At 56.0% G+C, this 19451-nt stretch overlaps 1 protein-coding gene across 1 annotated transcript in view; it reads right to left on the reverse strand.

The window, feature by feature from the left end:
• Positions 1–8370, reverse strand: part of RSPO4 (R-spondin 4) — a 30888-nt gene extending 22518 nt beyond the window's left edge. Inside the window, exon 1 of the mRNA XM_075900895.1 lies at positions 7992–8370. Coding sequence (XP_075757010.1) covers positions 7992–8070 — 79 coding nt within the window. The 5' untranslated portion in view covers positions 8071–8370. The remainder of the gene's footprint in view (positions 1–7991) is intronic.
• Between the last annotated feature and the right edge of the window lie 11081 nt (positions 8371–19451).

Genomic DNA, 19451 nt, shown 5'->3' on the forward strand with positions numbered 1-19451 from the left:
TGCACACTACGAGCTTGGGGCCGTGCGCCAGGGTGCTAAGAACCAGAAGTCAAAGCAGCATGTCTCACTATAAATCCAATTAGTTTCCCCAAAGCGGGCCTGACTGAGGTCAAGGGGGCTTAGGTTGAGTTCTACCCTAATGGGGCAGAGTTAAGGGGATATCTAGCCTGTTAACTGGTAGAATGGAGAAAGAGCCCAGGAAGGAAGTGCAAGGAGAAGAGAGCTGAACCGAGCAGAGGCATTCATGCGAGAAGACAGGCATGCCGGGCTATGCCCTGTTCCGCGTGTACACACGCTCAGCCTCGCACTCATCGGACTAGCATAAGCACAAATGGCAGCGTACCCGCAGTGGGGATAGCATCAGGGAGGCAGGGCTCAGCTGTAGAAACCGACCTGAGCCCAGTGAGTTTGTGCTTGGCCCGGCTCAGCCATGCCCCCGCTCCACGATGTTACCCCCTGCTATCGGCTCGGTGAAAGTGACGAGGCGCAGGGGAGGGGAATCACACCCCTAACTCACAGTGTAGAAATTAGTGGCCTCTTCTGTGAAAATGTCCTACGTAGTGCTATTAAACTGGAGCCCCCTGGCAGCCCAGGAGGAGGGGGAGAGGAGATGACGCCTTTCAGAGCTGTGATTTTACAATCTCCAGCCACACGCTCATGAAAGAGTTTTAAAACGAATGTTAAACTCCGGCCCTGTCGACCAACAGCCCACTCAGAAAGGGACCGTACAGCCCTGGGAAAAGGCTTCATGACCACGGGAATGGCTCCTTCACAGGTCGGATGTTCTGTTAATAGCTCTGCCAGGCTTTTCCTCTCCGGAGGAAGCCGAGGGACAGGGGCAGGAAGAGGCGGGTGGGTGGGCATTAAGACCCAGCGATGCGCCAGATTTTCAGGTGCCCTGTGCAGCTGCATATTCTGTGTCTGGGTAAGGATGGCCCTGGGATTAACACTCCCCCCCCCCAGATCTCCCCTCACACACAGGCTGTTTGCGAGCCCTCTGCCTTTTGGGCACCAGCCCGTTCTGCTTGGCAAGTTTGGTCTTGCCCATTAAAGACACGTAACGGACAAGACAATGTTAGTGCTGATCTTGGCCTCATTTGCCCCAATGGAACTCTGCTGATTTCAGTGGCGTTACTCCTGATTTACACCGGCTACCCGATTCGGCCCCACAGACCCCACACTGGTGCGTGGTCTGAGGAAGTGGGAAGTTTTGGGCAGGCCTGGCTCAGAGACCCCCTCGGCGAGGGGTGGGTTTCACATAGTCCCCCCTCCCTCCCCCCGAACCATGTCAGGATCCATTTCCTCCCAAGCAGCAGAGCTGAGGCGAGGGCGTGTAAATATCTGGGCAAGGGAAAAGGATGAAGCAGCCAACGCTGGGCACTTGAAGGGAGAGAGGGAGAACAAGTGAGACGCCAAGGCTGGAACTGTCCTTTCCAAGTCCCGAGGCGGGAGGGGGATGTACGCACCCGCCCAGGCACCATGCCTGGGAATCCGGCCCCGAGAGGCCTTAGGACGAGAAACGCCCAGCGCGCGAGGCACCGGAGACAGGACGAAGTTCTGGAGATGAGGGGAGAGGGGCGTATGGACGGCGTATGGGACTGGTCCTGCCTTGGGCAGGGGGCTGGACTTGATGACTCCTGAGGGCTCTTCCAGCTCTATGGTTCTATGACTGACGCCAAACAGAGGGATTGGAATTAGAAGCGTTATTTGAAGTGTGGATTTTGATGGTGCACGCCGCTCCTCGGCCTGCAGTGTGTGCGTGTGTGGCCCCCGGCTTGCCTGAATCCGGCCCCCGAGGCTCAGGGCTCCCCCCAGCATTGGGGAACCCCCACGGATGCTCCATCCCCTGGCAGGGCTGGAGCACACAAAATCTACTAGGCCGGGCCCCTCGTAGGCCCTGGTGTGTGAAGGGAACATGGGGAGAGTCTTTCTGCTTCCCAGTCAGGGGCCACGTCAGTGACGGGTTTTTTGGTTTTTTGCTTCTCACGTGTGTGCAGCCCCCGACTGATTTTTTTGTGGGTCAGCGGCTCCTGACCCCCCCCCCCCCCCCCCGGCAAAACACAGAACCTTAAGGGTCTTATTAGAGACGATCCCAATCCACCTGGCAACTCTACCTGCCCGACGCGCACTCCTGAGCCGGGCAGGGAGTTGGCAAGTCCCAGTGGGCTGCTCCCTGCCCCAAATCCCTCAGGCCCTGGGTCGGGTGACGCCTGGAGTCCGATCCACATCTCGCAGCTGGGCCAGAGCTCCAGTCAGGCCTCGGAATCCTGTGGCAGCCCGGAGGCCTCTGGTCACTGAGTGACTTGGAGACCGGGAGCGTGTTGGGGATTCGGGCCCCGATCCAGCACAGCTCTTCGGTGCTTCAGCGAGGCTACTGGCAGGCCAGCCGGCCGCGAAGCAGGCGCGGGCATGTTTTGCTGGAGCAGGGCCCTATTCGGTACACGATCTGCCTGGGAGAGCAGAGACGGGTCGCTGGCTAACGTGCCCTTCAGACAAGCCTAAGAGTCTCTCTCTGGACCAGATCCCCGTAGCCCCGTCACTGGGGCTGGCCTGTTCCCACCGGCTCTGCGGGCTAAGTGGGAACGCCCAGCAGCCAAGGCCTCACTGCTGCGCCAGTCCTGCTCTGCTCTGGGCTACGGGGGACCTGTCCCGCAAGAGCCCCGAAGCAAGGAAAACGGGAGGGAGCTCAGTGACTGTCCAGCGGAGGGAGCCAATGACCCAGCGGAGCAAGAGCTGCCCTGGGCTGATCACTCGCTTTCCAAACTTCAGGGACCACAGGAGGAGGGATGGAAAAAACCTTTATCCGTCTGCCATCAGCTGGGCCACCCCTGCCAAGGCTGGTGCCCTCTGCAGCCCAGCCCCGCTGCCCCCAGGGGGGAATGGCCGCTCTGCACACGGGGCAGAACCTGTGGTCTGGTCCTTTGGGTCCGGGGGAGCTGGCAAGCTGGAGCAGGCTGGGAGGGAGGCACAGGGTGGAGGCACCTGCCCCTGCTCCATCCGAGTTCTCCAGCCCATGAGAGCCCCTCACCACCCGGTGAGTGGGGGCTGGGAGCTGAGCCAGGAGCCGGTGGCTGGGAGGTGGCTGGGGCAGCCAGACCAGTGCTGAGCTGGGAGGGTGGTATGGGGGGGGGGGAACGGGGCAGCTGGAGCCCATGTGCAGCATGCGGCTGCCTAGGGCATGATGAAATTTGGTGCCCCAAGTTGTGTGGTGCCTGATGTGGCTGTGGGTCTTGTGAATGGGCAGGATCAGCCTTGGCCATCAGCGGAGAGTCTGGAACAGCCTTCCCAGGCGAGCCGTGGGGCCAGAAAAGCTACCAGGCTTGGAAACGGAGCTTGCTTCCTTTACGGGCGTGGGGTGACGAGGCTGCCTGCAGCGACACACCACGGATCTGTGGCAGCGAGCAGCAAGGCTGGCCAGGAGCCAGTGATGGGACACTAGCTGGGGCAGGCTCGGCGTTCCTACCGAGAATCTGTCCCTTGTGTCTGGTGGATGGGTCTTGCCCACGTGCTCAGGGTCTATCTGATCACCAGGTTTGGAGTCAGGAAGGAATTCCTCCTGGCTTCGATTGGCAGAAACCCTGGAGGTTTTTTTGCCTTCCTCCATCCAGCCCGGGGCACAGGATACTCGCAGGGGTGTAAACTCAGTAACGTGGAGCCTTTAGACCAGGCTGTGAGGCTGTCAGTAGCTCGGAGGGGAGGGTCTATCACAGGAGTGGGTGGAAGAGGTTCTGGGGCCTGCGAGGCACCGGAGCTCAGACCAGGTGATCAGCACGGCCCCTTCTGCCCTTAAAGTCTAGGCGTCTGCGGGTCACATCTGGGGTGCACAGGGGAAGCCTGCTCCAAAGCCAGCTGAGCTCAATGGCTGTCTTTTCACGGACCCCAGTGCTGGAGGCTGAGTGTTCTGGCCAGGTGTTAGGTGAGGGGTGGGTCCATGCCGCCCATGCCACACCACCCTGTCGAAAGCCTTCTAGCCTGGCCTTCCATAGCCCTGCTGCTCTAGTCATGGGCAGCTGGCCCTCAGAACCTCCGTGGGGCTGAGTTTATGCCCACGGAACCATTCATCCCGACCGCTGTGAAGCATCCCGCGAGGGACTTGAACCCGAAGGACCCTATCTGGGACCCGTGGCAGCTTGAAGGCCAGGTCGACATAGCCCTCCAGGAGGAAGTGGGCATCATGGGTGGAGAACGCTCCTTGTCCTCCAGGCTATTCCCGTTGGGGTGTGCCCCAAATGCCCTTTGCTGGACCCCTGCCCAGCTCCTGGCTGGAGCGATCATTCAATGAGGGGCTGTGAAGGTGGAAATCTCCCGCGCGGACAGTCCCGGAGAACTGCTTGCATGCCAGATCCCCGAGACCGTAAGGGGGACCCTGGGCCCAGGAGCAATCACAGACATTGGCACCATCAAGGGTTGTGTGAAAACGTTTCTTCCATTCCAAAATGGTTCCCTGTCTCGGGTCTTTCTCGTTCTCAAGTTCGCTGGCGCCCAGGCACTTGTGTTTGCTAAAGGACGGCTTTGAGCACCATGGGGCTTGGCCTGACCACAGCTCCGTTCACATCTAGAGAGTAAGTCTTGATTTACCCCCCTTCCGCCCGCCATTCAAGTGAAATCTGAATCAGGCCTAGAGGGGGATAAGTGACATGCCTCCAGTCAAACAGGTAATCAGTGGCAGAATCAGGAACAGAACCCAGGAGTCCACCCTTCCACAATCTCTGACAATGAGCCAGATTCTAGCCCCAGTTTTGCCTGTTTTCTATGCAGTTTTGCCATAGAATTTCTGACGGTTACTGCAAATTCACAGCAACTGCGCTTGATTAAAGTAGATTCTCTTCCCGGGCTGGCTTCTCACGAGCCCCCCGTGACCAGAGATATGCTTGCCTGCCTCACCTCTGCTCTCTGAGGAAAAATTTGGCATCTGGTTTGTCTCTGCTGCCAGACACACTCCCAAAGGTAACGCCTGGCTCTCTGGATGCGCTTCCTGCCACACTAGCCAAAGGGGGGAAAGAAAATAGCAATTGGGAAGCATGAGGGTAGAGCAGAATCCAGGATCTCTATGGGCCCACGCTAGGACGAAAGCAGAGACCTCAAGATAGCTTGGCACTGGGAATGGTTCAGAAAAGGGCAACAAAAACAGTGAGGGTTTTGGAACAGGTGTCATCGGAAGAGAGATTAAAAAGACTGGAACTGTTCAGCTTAGAAAAGCTGACTCAGAGGGGATATGATAGAGGTCTATAAAATCATGACCAGCATGGAGAAAGTGAATAAGGACAAGTTATTTATTTGTTCCCATAACATCAGAACTAGGGGTCCCCAACTGAAATGAATGGGTAGCAGGTTTCAGACAAACAAAAGGAAGTATTTCTTCACACAGTACAGAGCCAACCTGTGGAACTCCTTGCCAGAGTATGTTGTGAAGACCAGGATTTTAACAGGGTCCAAAAAAGAGCTAGAGAAATTCATGGAGGTTAGGTCCATCGATGCTTATTAGCAAGGACGGGCAGGAATGATGTCCCCACCTTCTGTTTGCCAGGGGTAACAGGGGAGGGATCACTGGTTGATTCCCTGTTCTGTTCACCCCCCTTGGGGCACTTGGCATTGGCCACCATGGGCAGACAGGACACTGGGCTAGAGGGACCTTTGGTCGGACCCAGTCTGGCCGTTCTGATTTTCTTAGGATTGTTTATCTACACCACTGAGCCGATGGGCCACATTCTCACCTGATGTAAATCAGCACAACCCCCTGGACTTCCATGGACCCCTGCGAATTTACAACAGCTGGGGGTCTGGCCCCACATCTTGAGCCCACAGAACATCAGGAACATTGGCCCGTGGCTCCAGCGCAGGTTGGCACGTGCCGTGTGTGGCCCTAGAGCTTGGCGAGGGACACATCTCGCACAGCCCATAATACACGCCTGCCTGTCAACTCCCCGCCCCTTATGAAAGCGTGGAATGGAAACAGAGAAAAGTGATTTGACCCCCATGTGCAAGAGCTGAGTAACCCTTTTCCCCTTAACTCTGGCCACTTCTCCAGCAGATTCTGACTGTGACCGTGAGCTGCTCCGGGCACAGGGCAAGCTCTAAGGTAGCCCTGCTGGCTGAGAAGGCAGGCGGATGGGTCTGACCGCCTTCCTTTCCTCGTCATCCCGCGCTGGGCGTTGGCTCTGGCTGCCATCACAGCTGTCCAGGGGAGGCCCAAAGGAGAGGGTTAAGGAGGCCAGCCCCCTCCCCCAGCCTGAGAGCAACAGCACACATGGTCTGGCTGAGCAAGTTGGTTCTTTCCTGGGGGATCAGCAAGAACAGCTGGAAAGAGCAAAGCCAGAGCCTTCGGATCGCAGGCTGCTCGCGGCCCCCCAAAGCCACGTTGCAAACACCTCTTTGGCCCAGTGAATCCCAGGAAACTGTACGGAATAGAGGAGTCTCAGAGGGGTGGCTGGGTTAGTCTGTAACTTTAAAAACGAGTCGTCCTTAGAGACTAACCAAACTATACAGAGTCGGGAACTTTTGTGGGCAAAGCCCACTTCCTCAGATGTGTTGGAGAGGAAATAACAAAAACCAAGAGATCTATAGAACAGCAGCAGAAGTACCTGTCAATGGTAGGACCCATGTTAATGGGGCTAATTAAGTGGCCTGGATATGTCCCAGGCATAGCTTTGAATGTGAAAATGCAGATGTTAAAGGCAGAAGAAATTAGAGGAGTTCACCAAAGTAGAACTTCCCTCAGGCTACGGCTGCACTGTGGAGCTATTTTGGGATACTGGAGGTGTCCTAAAATAGCTATCCCGCATCTTAACGGCACACCTGAAATATAACGGGCTCGCTATTCCGACGTTCCTGTAAACCACGTTCCATGAGGAGTAAGAGACGTTTTGGAATAGCGCGTTATTTTGAAATTTGGCACTGTGTAGACTGCGCCAAATGACAAAATCAGCTATTTCGAAAGCGACTCGAAATAAGCGATGCAATTTGTGTAGCCTAAATTGCGCAGCTTATTTTGCACTCTGGGCGCAGTGTAGACACACTCTCAAAGAACTGCAGTTGACTTGAGGTGTGTCTACACTGCACCGTAACTGGAAAGTAAGTGAGCGACACACACGGCATCTCTTATTTCGATGCTATTTCGAAATAGCGTATTGCCTCGTTTGGTGCTGTCTACACCGCACCAAATTTCGAAATAAAGCACTCTTCATGGAACGAGGGTTACAGGGACGTCAGAATAGCAAACTCGAAATAACAGGCTTGCTTTGAGGACGCGGGAAAACTATTTCGGGATACTCTGGTATGTGTAGAAGCCTTGGCCCCGACTGCCTCAACTTCCCCACCCCAGCAGAATAGCGGCGCCTAAACAACGGGGTAGCCAATATTCTGCACACAAGATTTCAGTGCTTGGCTATGGTTCACCCACTCCTCTGGGCTCCCGTAAGATAGGCATTGCTTCCCAGCTCTTGCTATGCCACAGAACTGAAACCCAGCCCGGTCTGGATAGTCTCAAACTCCTGGCCTTCCTGGACCCGCTTTCCAAGGGACAGTCCAGCTACGTGATCCATCTCCCTTCCCCAACGCGAGACAGTCGATAAGAGCATGTCACACGCACACTGTGCTTTGCCTCTTCCCGGTTTTACATCCACTGGCTGAGCTAGCCCTGCAGCACCGCGGCAGGAGGCAAATACTCGCCCCGCTGGACAGACGAGAGCGAGCGAAAGATGAGAGGTGCCCCGGCGGCAGGGATCAAACAGCAAAGTTTGTGTCGGCTGCCGCGAATTAACCCTGGCCTCTCGTTTTGCCTTGGTCAGTGCCGCGACCCCTAGAAACAAACCATCTGGCCCCGCTCCAGCTAAAATGCCCCCTTTCATGCCTCCCGTATCCTGGGGCAATAAAGTTGGCAGCCGATGATTATTTTGCCCCTCCGGCTCGCTCGGCGGCCCGGCTGCCCTCTCCGGGAGCAGCTTTCCCCGCCGCTGCCGAGCAAGGAAGGCAAACCGCAGTGCGCCCCGTACCTTGTTTCCTCCGTCTGTCCTGCCGGAGCATTTCCACAGAGTTGATGAATAACAGCAGCATGCAAAGTCTCCGCTGCATCTGGGCAGGAGGAATGGAGTGCCGGAAAGGAATCAGACCATCCAGGCGGCGGGCGAGCCTCCTGCCGGACGCAGCCCGAGCAAGGGCAGCGGAGGGAGAAAGCGCCTCTTGCAAACGCAGGGCTCACAGCATCCCCGGCGCGGCTCCAGCCGTCACGCAGCGCTGCGGGGAAGGGGGCATGAAGGGAGCCTCGAAGACCCCGGCTGTTCCCCGTCCCCAGCGGAGATCATGGTGCCACAGAAGTGGTAGTCGGTCCGGGGAGCGCTTCCTTTATATGCAGAGCCCAGCCCCCCACCCGCACACCCTTCCCCAGCCCCCCCAGCACCAACCCCACTGGCAAGCAAAGCGGCTGGAGTTTACCCCTCGGCTCCACCTCAGCTGGGACCCGACCCACCCTGCTGCACAGTGCTTGTACCTCTGCCAGGCTGGAGAATTCAGGTTCCGCGCAGAGTCCACTGCTCACACTCTTGGGGTGGAGTCAGGGAGATTAACCCTGGCTGTGCCGGCAAGCTTTATTTGGTCCCCTGGCCTTTTTCCCCATGCCCCCGGCCCAGGCAGGCCAGCCCATGTGAATGAGTCAGGCACAGCATTGGTCTCGCCAGCCTTTCTTCTAGGAAGGGGAAAAATCAATGGCTTGAATTGACTAAACCACACTCCCTGACAAATCTATTGGGGTGGGGGGCGTGGGGAGAGGCACATGGGGACAATCTCGGCCGGAGCCGGAGATGGAGGCCGCAGCTGGAGCCGAGCCGGTTTATGCTCCCGGAGGCTCTTCCCACACTTCTCTTTAGAGCTGTGGCCGAGTCTTCCGTTCCAAGCTGCCAGTAGCGGTTTCACCGAGCACTGCGGAACCTGGCATTTGTCTCCCCAAACTGTGTCCCTGCGCTGGAGTTTGCCAGCGCGTCTCCCTTTGGCAGCCAGTCCCGCTCAGCCTGGGCCTGGCCATGCCGTTCGGCTGTAAGATTTGGAGAGGAACAGCTGTTTAAATGCTGACAATAGGAACGGCGGCACGGCTGTGAGCTCACCACTAGGCGTGCTGTCTGGGTTGCTTTTACAATGGCTTTGCTGTGCTGGGGACAGGGACAGGGTGCTGGTGACAGGCGTAACTTGGTCGCTGGAGAAGTCAGCACCCTGGTCACTTTGGACACCCCGGGCACTGGGTGTGGGTAAGGAAGACAGGACCAGGGAGCCTGATGAGTGAAGGAGGTGAACAGCTCACCAGCTGGAGAACCCAGGAAGGGAAGCAGGTTCATAAAAGGCTAATTCGGGCAGCAGGAAATGCGCAGGGGATGGGGTGGAGGGCTGCAGGACTGATATGAGAGGGCCTGCTGTAGCCATAAGGAGGCAAGCAATCAGCACATGCGGCGAAGTTACCGTGGTGTGCCTGCGTGCTGCTTAATTCAAGAGGGCTTTCACACCAAGGCTTCCTTGCGGAGGGAGCAGGACCCTGTTCATAGGCGGGGCTTGTCTGGGAACCACGCAATAGCCACAAACTAAAGCAACAATGCTTGGGGAGCTGGCTGGAGCACCCGATTGACAAGGGATTCGGGTTTATTTAGTCTGCAGAAGAGAAGAGGGAGGGGGGATTTGAGAGCAGCCTTCAACTCCCTGAAGGGGGGTTCCAAAGAGGATGGAGAGAGGCTGGTGGCAGGTGGCAGAACAAGGAGCAATGGGTTCAAGTTGCAGCGAGGGAGGTCTAGGTTGGAGATTAGGAAAAACTCTTTCCCTAGGCGGGTGGGGAAGCGCTGGGCTGGGCTCCCAAGGGAGGGGGTGGAGTCTCCATCCCTAGAGGTTTTGAAGTCCTGACTTGACCAAGCCCCGGCTGGGTTGATTTCGTTGGGGTTGGTCCTACTTTGGGCGGGGGGCTGGACTCTGATTCCTGAGGGCTCTGCCAGCCCTGGGGTTCTAGGATTCTACACAGACAGGCTTCAGAGGCGACGTGGGAGGGCCAAGTCAGAAAAGATGGAGGAAGTGATGTGGTGGCGGGTAGAGAACCAGGCGATGCAGAGGCCAGGGCAGGTGGAAACCACACACGGAGTCGAGTATCAGAGGGGTCGCCGTGTTAGTCTGAATCTGCAAAAGTGGCGAGGAGTCCTGTGGCACCTTTGGGTATGCCTAGACTACATGGCTCTGTGACGGAGCCATGTAGATTTGTTTGTTCGGCAAAGGGAAATGAAGCCGCGATTTAAATAATCGCGGCTTCATTTAAATTTAAATGGCTGCCCCGCTCTGCCAATCAGCTGTTTGTCGGCAGATCGAGGCAGTCTGGACGCTTCCCTGCCGACATGAAAGCCCTTTATCGACCTCCCCGGTAAACCTCATCCTACGAGGCATAACGGGGAGGTCGATAAAGGGCTTTCAGGTCGGCGCGGGAGCGTCCAGACTAGCGCGCTGAGCCGACAAACAGCTGATCAGCTGTTTGTCGGCTCGGCACGGCAGCCATTTAAATTTAAATGAAGCTGCAATTATTTAAATCGCGGCTTCATTTCTCTTTGCCGATCAGCCTCATCTAGTTTAGACACACCCTTATAGACTAACCGAAGTGTTGGAGTATAAGCTTTCGTGGGCAAAGACCCACTTCGTCACATGCATGAGTGTGGCTCACTGACCCATGCAGTGGCACTTAGACCAAGTACAGTGAGAGGTAAGGACAAGGGAACTCTACAGCCCCCTCTGAGAGCCAGCTGGCTTCATCGCTCAAGCCGTAGAACCCCCTGCACTAAGCTCCTGAGGTTCCAGGTTTGAATCTGCCCGGTGGTGGTTGTCCAGGTAGTTCAGAAATCCCAGCGACAGGCTATGCTGGGAAGGCAGGTGGTTCATATGAAATGTGACATTCCTGGGGGGCAGGAGGATGGAAGTAGGGAGGGACCCTGTGGGTGATCCTGAAACATTGCTACTGACTTTGGAGAGAACTGGTGTGGGCTGGGATACTGGGTTAGGGCAAGACTCTTGTCTGGTGGGAGACAAGCCACTTCCACTGAGTGCTCCACATCCGGGAAGGATCTGCCAGCGAGTCAATAATGGTCCTGGTCTATCTCCCCCTGTTACAGGGATATCTCCATCCCCCTGCTCTGTTGCAATATTCCCCCGCACCGTTTTGTATTCGGGCAGTCCCACTGAATATGGCCTTTCCCCCACCCTGGTAGCAGGTCACACTCTGACTGGTTGAAGTGGCCTGTTTTGCCACTCAGATCTCATCTTTTTAGTCCCTTCCACCCCGCCCTTGGGAGGGATGAGTTGCTTTCCTGGGAAAATCTGCCACCCAGCACACTCCTCACCCAACTTTCCCACTGCCTTCCCCGTCACCGGTTGGTGTCTTCTCACTCGGACTGTAGAGGTGTCCAGGAGGCTCTGCATACATTATTCTACTATCACGGCATTCACGATCTCTTCCCCATCTTGCCCCCCTGGCCTCAGCTGTTCCTTGGCCCAGTCCTTCAGCGCCTACAGAAATTCTCTGGGCCTGTCCCACTAAGTCTACGTGGCTGCCCTCCCTGTCTGGTGGCACCGCTGTGCCGGCAAATCCGAAAGAGTCTCCCTGCTCCTCCAGCAGGCAGGTAGAACTGCAGCGGTTGCAGGAGGGGGAAACCCGGCGCAGGGGTGTGTGCACAGGCAGAAAACCAACCCAGCGGCATTAGTACCACAGGAGGAGCGTGGGAAGTTAAGTTCCAATGCAAAAGGGCAGGGAGGTGGACAGTCTGGGGGAATGATTGGAACCTGTTCCCTTTCAGGCAGGGGCGGGGGACCTTTTTGGGGGCGAGGGCCGCGGCCTCACAGAAAAGCCGGTCGGGGCCGCGCACAAGTGAGAAGCCAAAACACCTCCCCAAATAACGGCCCCTTAAGGACGTGTCCCCTGAGCGGGAAGGAGAAAGGCTCTGCCCGCATTCCCCGCACACACCAGGCAAGGAGATTTTCTGTGCTTCAGTCCTGCAGTAGATGCAGGCTCCCCAGTGCTGCAGGAGGAGCCTTGGGCCTCGGGGGCCGGCTCCAGAAAAGCTGGGGGCTGCATCCGAGCCCGGCCTGAGGTCCCCCACCCCTGCTTTCAGGAGAAGGGGGGAAGCCTGGGGAAAGGAACCCCCAGGAAAAGAGGGGCTGGGATGAAGCCTGGAATTCAGAGCCCACACAGGCGGAGACCAGAACACCCTAAGCAGAACACAATAAGCCCCCAAAGTGGGGAGCAAGTGGAGAATACTGGGCCAGAAGAGAAACTGGAGCAGGGGTGACCCAAAGGAAGGATTCAGGGAGGGGGTGTGTGTGAACACGCCATTTCCCAGTAAGGCAGCAGTCTCAAAGGCCTAACTGCCCAGGAGGATCAGAGACAGTCGGCATGCAGGGGGCTGTTTGTGGAGGAAAACTCAGAGGCCTCTACAAGGGCTGGGTAGATTGTGGACCAGAGTTGTAGGCTGTCCCTGATGACCGTTAGTAATAGAAATGTAGCCGTGTTAGTCTGATGACCATTGTCCCCTCTACTCGTTTCCATCCATGTGCGGATTGTTGCCATCCATGTGCGGAATAATTTTGTGTGCACTGAGTCATGTGCGGATGTGCACCACCAGTAGACTCACATTCCTAACTGTGGGCACTCTGCTAAATGCCTGGGCAGCACTGGAATCTCATCGGAGTGGCTGTACAAAGTGCCCAGCTTACAGGGAAGAATGGTGATAAAACTGAACTGTGGGGGTAGACCCCCGCCTACACAGTGGATGGAGGATGGGCTGCAGAAAGGCCAGCTGGGGGAAATTCAGCAGTAGGGTGTCACCCCCTCCATAAGAAGGTAGGGGGAGAAAACTGAGCCCTCGTGGAAAAGGGGCCTCTAGCCAAGCTGGGAAACATAAAAGAGGGGGCTATGTGAGACGGTGCTGTGAATCTAATATACATTTGAAAGTTTGTTTGCCTGTGTGTCTGTCTGTCTGCCTGTTCTAGACCTCTCCCTAAACAGTGAGGGTATGTCTACACTACAGCGTTATTTCGAAATAGCTTTTCAGAAATAACGCGTCTACACACAAAATGCATTTCGAAATAGCACGTCCACACTGATAGGACGCTGAATCACATTTAAGGCCGGCTGGAACTGGTTCAGGTCATCAGGTCAGAAGTTACCTTGTGGCCAGAGCAGCCAGCAGAGCACCCTGGGAAAGGTTGGAGGCCCTGTATTTCGAAATAAGCGTCTATAGCAATTTTGAAATTGGTGCTATTCCTGGTGGAATGAGGTTTACCAATTCGAAATAAGCCCTCCGCGATTTCAAATTAATTTCAAAATAGCAGTTGGCTTGTGTAGACGCTAGGAAAGTTATTGCGAAATAATGGCTGTTATTTCGAAATAACTTTGCGGTGTAGACATACCCTAAGAGCTAGGACCACCGAATTCAATATACAGCTTCCTCTTATTATAACAGAAAGCAAGGTGAGGGTTTGGTTGGCCAGGAAAATGGATGTGCCTAGAATGGGATTGCTTCTCAGAACACCATACCGAAAAGAGACAGAATCACCAGGTCAGTGAAAGAAGCAGGCTGGGGGGCATCCCAGCCCCAAGCCTCCGACCCCCTGGCATCCTCGGGGTGGAGGGATGAAGTTCCCCTCCCCCAGTTCATTTGGGGACACTGCTGGTTGTTCCCCTTTGTTAGGGAGCGATGGGAAAATGCCCAGTTTGCTGCATTCCTCCCTCTGGCTGGGGAGTGCAGGGGGCAACGAACCTGGACCTGGCCCAGCCAGGGGATTTGCCCCCTGCCCCCGGCTGTGTCTCCTAGAGCTGCCGCGGCCATGGAGAGATGCTTCTCACCTGGCCCCAAGCTGCTGCAGTGAGAGGGCCGGGGCTGTCTTCTCTTCTGGGGCAGGCTGCAGACTGAACCCCTCCACCCCAGCCTGGATGTTGTCATTTTATTTTCCAAACATAAGAAATGGAACAAGGCAATGCCGGGTAAATCTGCTAGGAGCTTCAAACTGGGCACAAAGGAAGCCAGCGCTCTGGTCACTTTGAACCCCCAGGGCAGTGGGTGTGGTTCAAGTAGGATGTACATGTAACAGTGGGTTGCTGGAGGGCTGGGCAGCCTAGTGGTTGGTGCATCTGACTTCTGGCCCCTTGTTTCCCTGGTTATGGTGCCTCAGTCCTTCAGGCCATGGGGGGTCCCTCCCACTCCACCAGGTCCCCATCCAGGGTTCTGTGTGAGAAGATCCCTGAACAGAGCCACGGTGAGCAGAGAGTCTAAAGCCACCGCCCTGGGATACGTTCTACCAGAACCCCTTCACTTTGGGGTCCGGCCCCAATCGTCCAATTCGTGGGGTGACACCCTCTTGGGGGTCATGGGTGAGCATGGCCCCAGGCTCCATCAGCCGGAGGAGCTGTGAGTTTGGTGGCTACAGTCACCCCAGTGCCTCAGTTGCTGGAGACTCCTAGGTGGCCTCAACAGTCTCCCTAGGCTGGGGGAAAGGTGCTCCCTGGCCTAAGTACAGGTTGAACCTCTCTAGTCCGGCACCCCAGGGACCCATCCAGTGCTGAACCAGAGAATTTGCCTAACCATGGGAAATATTATAGTGAGTGGGTCTCTGTATTTTTATTTCATGGAGGTGAATAAGTGGAACAGCGCTTGCAATGCTGCTTAATAATGTCTGAGGGTACGGTTACACCCGAAATAAGCCTACTCCTACCCCTAGCCAAGGCCTCTCTTCATATCAAGTTAGTGTTGCTACACAATGTTACTGCATTGGCGCACACAAATCAGTAGAGAAGGTATAAAAACCATGCTTATGCTTAGCAGCACAACCACCTCTTCTACCGCTTACTGGGCTCTTAGAAAACATCGAAGGGTAAATTTGAGCTGAAGAACAGCACAGAACATGGAGAGCCAGGACTGGTGGCTGTAAACAAACTTTATGGGACCATGGGAAACCTGGCCACACCCATGAGATGTGGACATCTGGCTAACTGCAATCATGCCGGATTAGGGAGGTTGCCGGACCAGAGAGTGCCAGACGAGAGAGGTTCGAGAGAGGTTCAACCTGTACAAACACTTTCTTTCTTTCTTTCTTTCTTTCTTTCTTTCTTTCTTTCTTTCTTTCTTTCTTTCTTTCTTTCTTTCTTTCTTTCTTTCTTTCTTTCAAAAGTTTATGGGCTTTTCAAATAGAGGAGATGGCATCCGTTCATACTTTGCCAAACAAGGAAATACAAGGGGGAGGTAGCAGTTAATCTCTACAAGAAGCCAATCAATGACAGATCTGCACTGACCGAGTGAAAAACTGGGATCCATCCTCTGTGCCTCACGCATTTCTTGGGTGTTCCACTCCCACATGTCGTTCTGTGCTCGTCGCTAATGGATTTTCCATCCACAGACAACGGGGCGCAAGGGAATGGCACGTCGGAGAATAGTTTGCACTTTGCCAGCCCCCTGTGTTTAAAGGTTGCCCAGCATTTTTGCAAAGCTTTGTGACACTCCTGTGAGGTAGGTCAGGAGCACCGTACCCATTTCAAAGCTTGTGCAAACTGAGGGCGACTTCTCTCTGAAACGGCAACAAGAGAGAAGCCCAGGGGCGGTGCGTATGGAGGCGGGGGTAGGCATTGCCTTCCCAAATTGCCAGCCTGGCCCTGCCCACTGTAGGCATAATGGGGGAGGAGTGTTGCTGCCCCCAGCCAAAGGCGGAGTTTCAGGAGGGCGGGGTGGGGGGCAGCAGCCATGCACCATGGAACATGGCTAGCTTTTCTTCCCTGGACTACCAGGGAGTGAGGGGAAAGTACTTGCATTCCGTGCACACCTCTCACACCTGGCTGGTGAGGGGACGGGGCAGATGAGTAAATCACAGACTGCAAGTACTTTCCCCTCGCTCCCTGATAGTCCAGGGAATGGGAAGAAAAGCAAGCGGCATCCTGATGCACATGGCTGCTGCATCCCCTGCCCTCCTGAAACTCTGTGCTTGCCCCCAGCGCCCGCCCTCCCCTTGCTCCAGAGCTGGCGAGGCTGAGCCTGCACGTCCTCCTCCCCGTGGTGCTGGAAGGGACATGGGGGTTGTGCACTGCTGCATCTCCACCTGGTGCTAGAGGTGGGGCCTGACCATAAGAACATAATAAGAGCATAAGAGCAGCCAGACTGGGCCAGACCAAAGCTCCATCTAGCCCAGTGTCCTGTCTGTCCAACACCAGATGCCCTAGAGGGAGGGAACACGGCAGATCATCCTCATATGATCCCTCCCCTGTTGTCTATTTCCAGACAAACAGAGGCTGGGGACACCATTCCTACCCATCCTGGCTAACAGCCATTGATGGACCTAACTTCCATGAATCTATCGAGCTCTTTTTTGAACCCTGTTAAAGTCCTGGTCCTCACAACATCCTCTGGCAAGGAGTTCCACAGGTTGGCTGTGCGCTGCATGAAGAAAAAGTCCTTTTCTTTGTTGTAAACCTGCTGCCTATTCATTTCATTTGGTGGCTCCTAGTTCTTATGGTGTGGGAACATGTACATCATTTTTCCTTATTCACTTTTTCCACACCAGTCATGAGTTTATAGACCTCGATCCTCTCCCCCCTGAGTCTCCTCTTTTCTAAGCTAAAAAGTCCCAGTCTTTTAAATCTCCCTTCATATGGCCTGGGCAGAAGGCTGGGGGTTGGGGACAGGCCTGGGGGGCTCAACTGCCCCAGCCCTACCTTCACCCACCACCCGTGGTGAAGCCATCTTAAAAAGCATGCGAGAAAGACTAATGAAGAGGATGTTGAGCCAAACCTGTGGGAAGTTCAACTGCAATGGTCTCTTGTCTTAAGATCATTTATCTTGGCATGGAAGACCTGAGTCTGTGATTCGTGCTCATGTGACTCATCCTCCATTGGATGACATCAATGGAAGTGGTTACTCATGTCGAAGTAGGTAAAAAGTGACGGACTCAACTCAGCAGGGTTCCTCAGAACAATGAAACAGCTGCTCTGTAGGCAACCGGAAGCACTTTCCCGTGGTTGCCATGGACGTGGCATTTATGGGGACCCTTCCAGATGTTCCAGCCAGCACGTCCCACAAGAGGACTTGGTGGCTCTCAAGGCTTTCGTAAGGAGGGCCCTGTGACTTCCCAGAGACGGGGACACGCCTGGGTAACCCATAACGGCCCTTAAAATGGCCTGGCGTTGGCCGCTCTGCCTTCGACGTGACTCAGGAAGGGGTGACGCTGTGTTACAGAGCAAGGGCACAGGAGCCAGCCTCCTGGAGCCAAGAGGTGGAAGAGCGGCAGTCCTCCTCCTTGGGAAAGAGATGGTGGAAACAGTAAAGTCAACCGCAGCCTTTTAAAGAGGCAATCCGACAAATCGGGAAAGCCCGACCCCACCCGTCCGGTCTGGGACTCCAGAGAGGATCCACTTGCTAAGTCTTTGCCGCAAAGGGGTCATGTTTCAAGAGGCTCTCGTCTTGTGTTGGCCCACGCCCAAAGGATTCTACGGCAGCTAGAAAATGAGACATTCAGAACAGCTTGGAAAGAACCAAGAGCCCACCGACTCCATCTCCCATCGTAGGGGGAAATCCAGCCATCTCTCGGAGGGGATACTCTGGGTAACACCAGCCCTGAAGTATGTTTCAATTCTGCACTTGCGCGCCCCTCAGCTTTTCGCTCCTGTTATCCTTTAGGGCAGATTGGCCCATACGCTAAAACCCTCTGGTACTTCCTGGAAGAGCAAAGTGCAGGACCTACGGAAACCCAGGTATCTCTTCTGCTTGCCCGGAGGGCTGATGGAGAACCTACACTCACTCCACCACGTGCTGTCATCCTGTTCGTTCTTTCAAGCGGATTTGGGCTTGTCTCGTACTTCGGGGGGAGGCTGCTGAGGAGTATCCGCCGTGCCTGTTTTGGAAAATAGTACTGGGGATTCAACTGGGAATATTCTTTAGTGCACGCCCACTGCTCTAGGTGCCTCCTTTGCAGAACATGTAGCCTGCTGAGGACTGAAGAAACCATGGTACAGGTTGGACCTCCCTGGTCTGGCACCTAGGGAATTTGCCGGACCAGGGGGGTCAGGCCTCGGGCTCTCCCAGGGGTCCCCTCCCAGCCGCGCCCCAGCCAGAGCACTGTCCCCATCTCTCTGGCAGGGCTCCTCTATGGGCTTCCGGCCCCACTCTGGCCGACACGGCTCCCTTCCCCTAGGCAGTGGGGCTTCCCTCTGGGCCGGTCTCTCTCCAGCCATGGCAGAGCTCCATGCCCCTGGCAGGCAGAGCTCCCTGTCCGCTGCTGCTGGCCCTGCTCTGGCGGGCAGAACTCCATGCCCCGACTGATGGGGCTCCCTGCCCCTAGGCCACTAGCCCTGCGGGCTATCAGCCGCTGGCAACTTCCACAGCTGAGGCCTTCTGTCCTGTAATGTCGCTGGACCAGAGAATTCCCGGAGCAGAGAGGTTCAGCCCATACTCTACAGAAGAGTCAGCGCGTGAACCTCAGGTCCTGGCAACATTCCAGCGTGAGCAGCCACGTTTGGCTTCCCCAACCTCCACCTGGAGCGTGGCCGGGTTGGGTCACATGCTCACTGACACAGGGCACGTCTACACTAGGACGTTATTCCCAAATAATCGCTCCTGGAATAACCATTTCGAGCTAGCGCGTCCCCACTACAGCGGAGCCTCGGCATGAGTCCGAGGCAGCTCCCTCAACGTGGACGCACTCCCAGGAGGCGCTGGGGAGTCGTCCCTTCGAATTCCTCTGGGGAGTCGTCGTGTCTAAAGGGCAGCAGCGGCACGTCCATGCGGCCGCTACTGCGAAAGAAGCGCTCTGCCCCGAGGAAAGCAGGCGTCCCGATAGCGGGGAAAAAAGCCCGTTATTTCGAAATAGGGGGCTGGGCCGTGTGGACGCTCCGCTTGCTATTTCGAAAGAAGGGAGAATTATTTCGAAATAACTCCCTAGTGCAGACCACGGCCAAGCCCCTCAATGCCAGTCCTGCTCCAAGTGCCCAGCCGGCAAAGGTTCTCCTCCGGCCTCAATTCCTTTTGCATAGGAGGAATGGGAACCAAACCCACCCACCTCCTGTGGGTGGCGCCCTGCCCTGCCCTGCCCTGCCCTGCCCTGCCCTGCCCACTGGCACTGAGACCACGTCCAGAGAGACAGAATGAGCATGCTCTGCAGCAGGGTGGGGAATCGCAGGCCCAGGGGATGGATGTGGCCCCTGGCTTGCCTGGATCCGGCCCCCGGGGTCCCGGGCTCCTCCCGTGCCAGCACCAGGGACCCTGCACCTACTGTGGGACTGGAGCCCACAAAACCGACCAGCCTGGGCCCCCCTAGGCTCTGGCGTGTGTGGGGAATGTGGGGGAGGGTCTTTCTCCTTCCCACGACAGTGAAGGGCTGGTTGGTTTTTTGGCTTCTCACTCGTGTGCGGCCCGACGGGCTTTTCCGTGAGGCCGAAAAGGTTCCCCACCCCTGCTGCGCAGCCTTAG

This window comes from Pelodiscus sinensis, chromosome 18, assembly GCF_049634645.1.
Source record: "Pelodiscus sinensis isolate JC-2024 chromosome 18, ASM4963464v1, whole genome shotgun sequence".
NCBI lineage: Eukaryota > Metazoa > Chordata > Testudines > Trionychidae > Pelodiscus > Pelodiscus sinensis.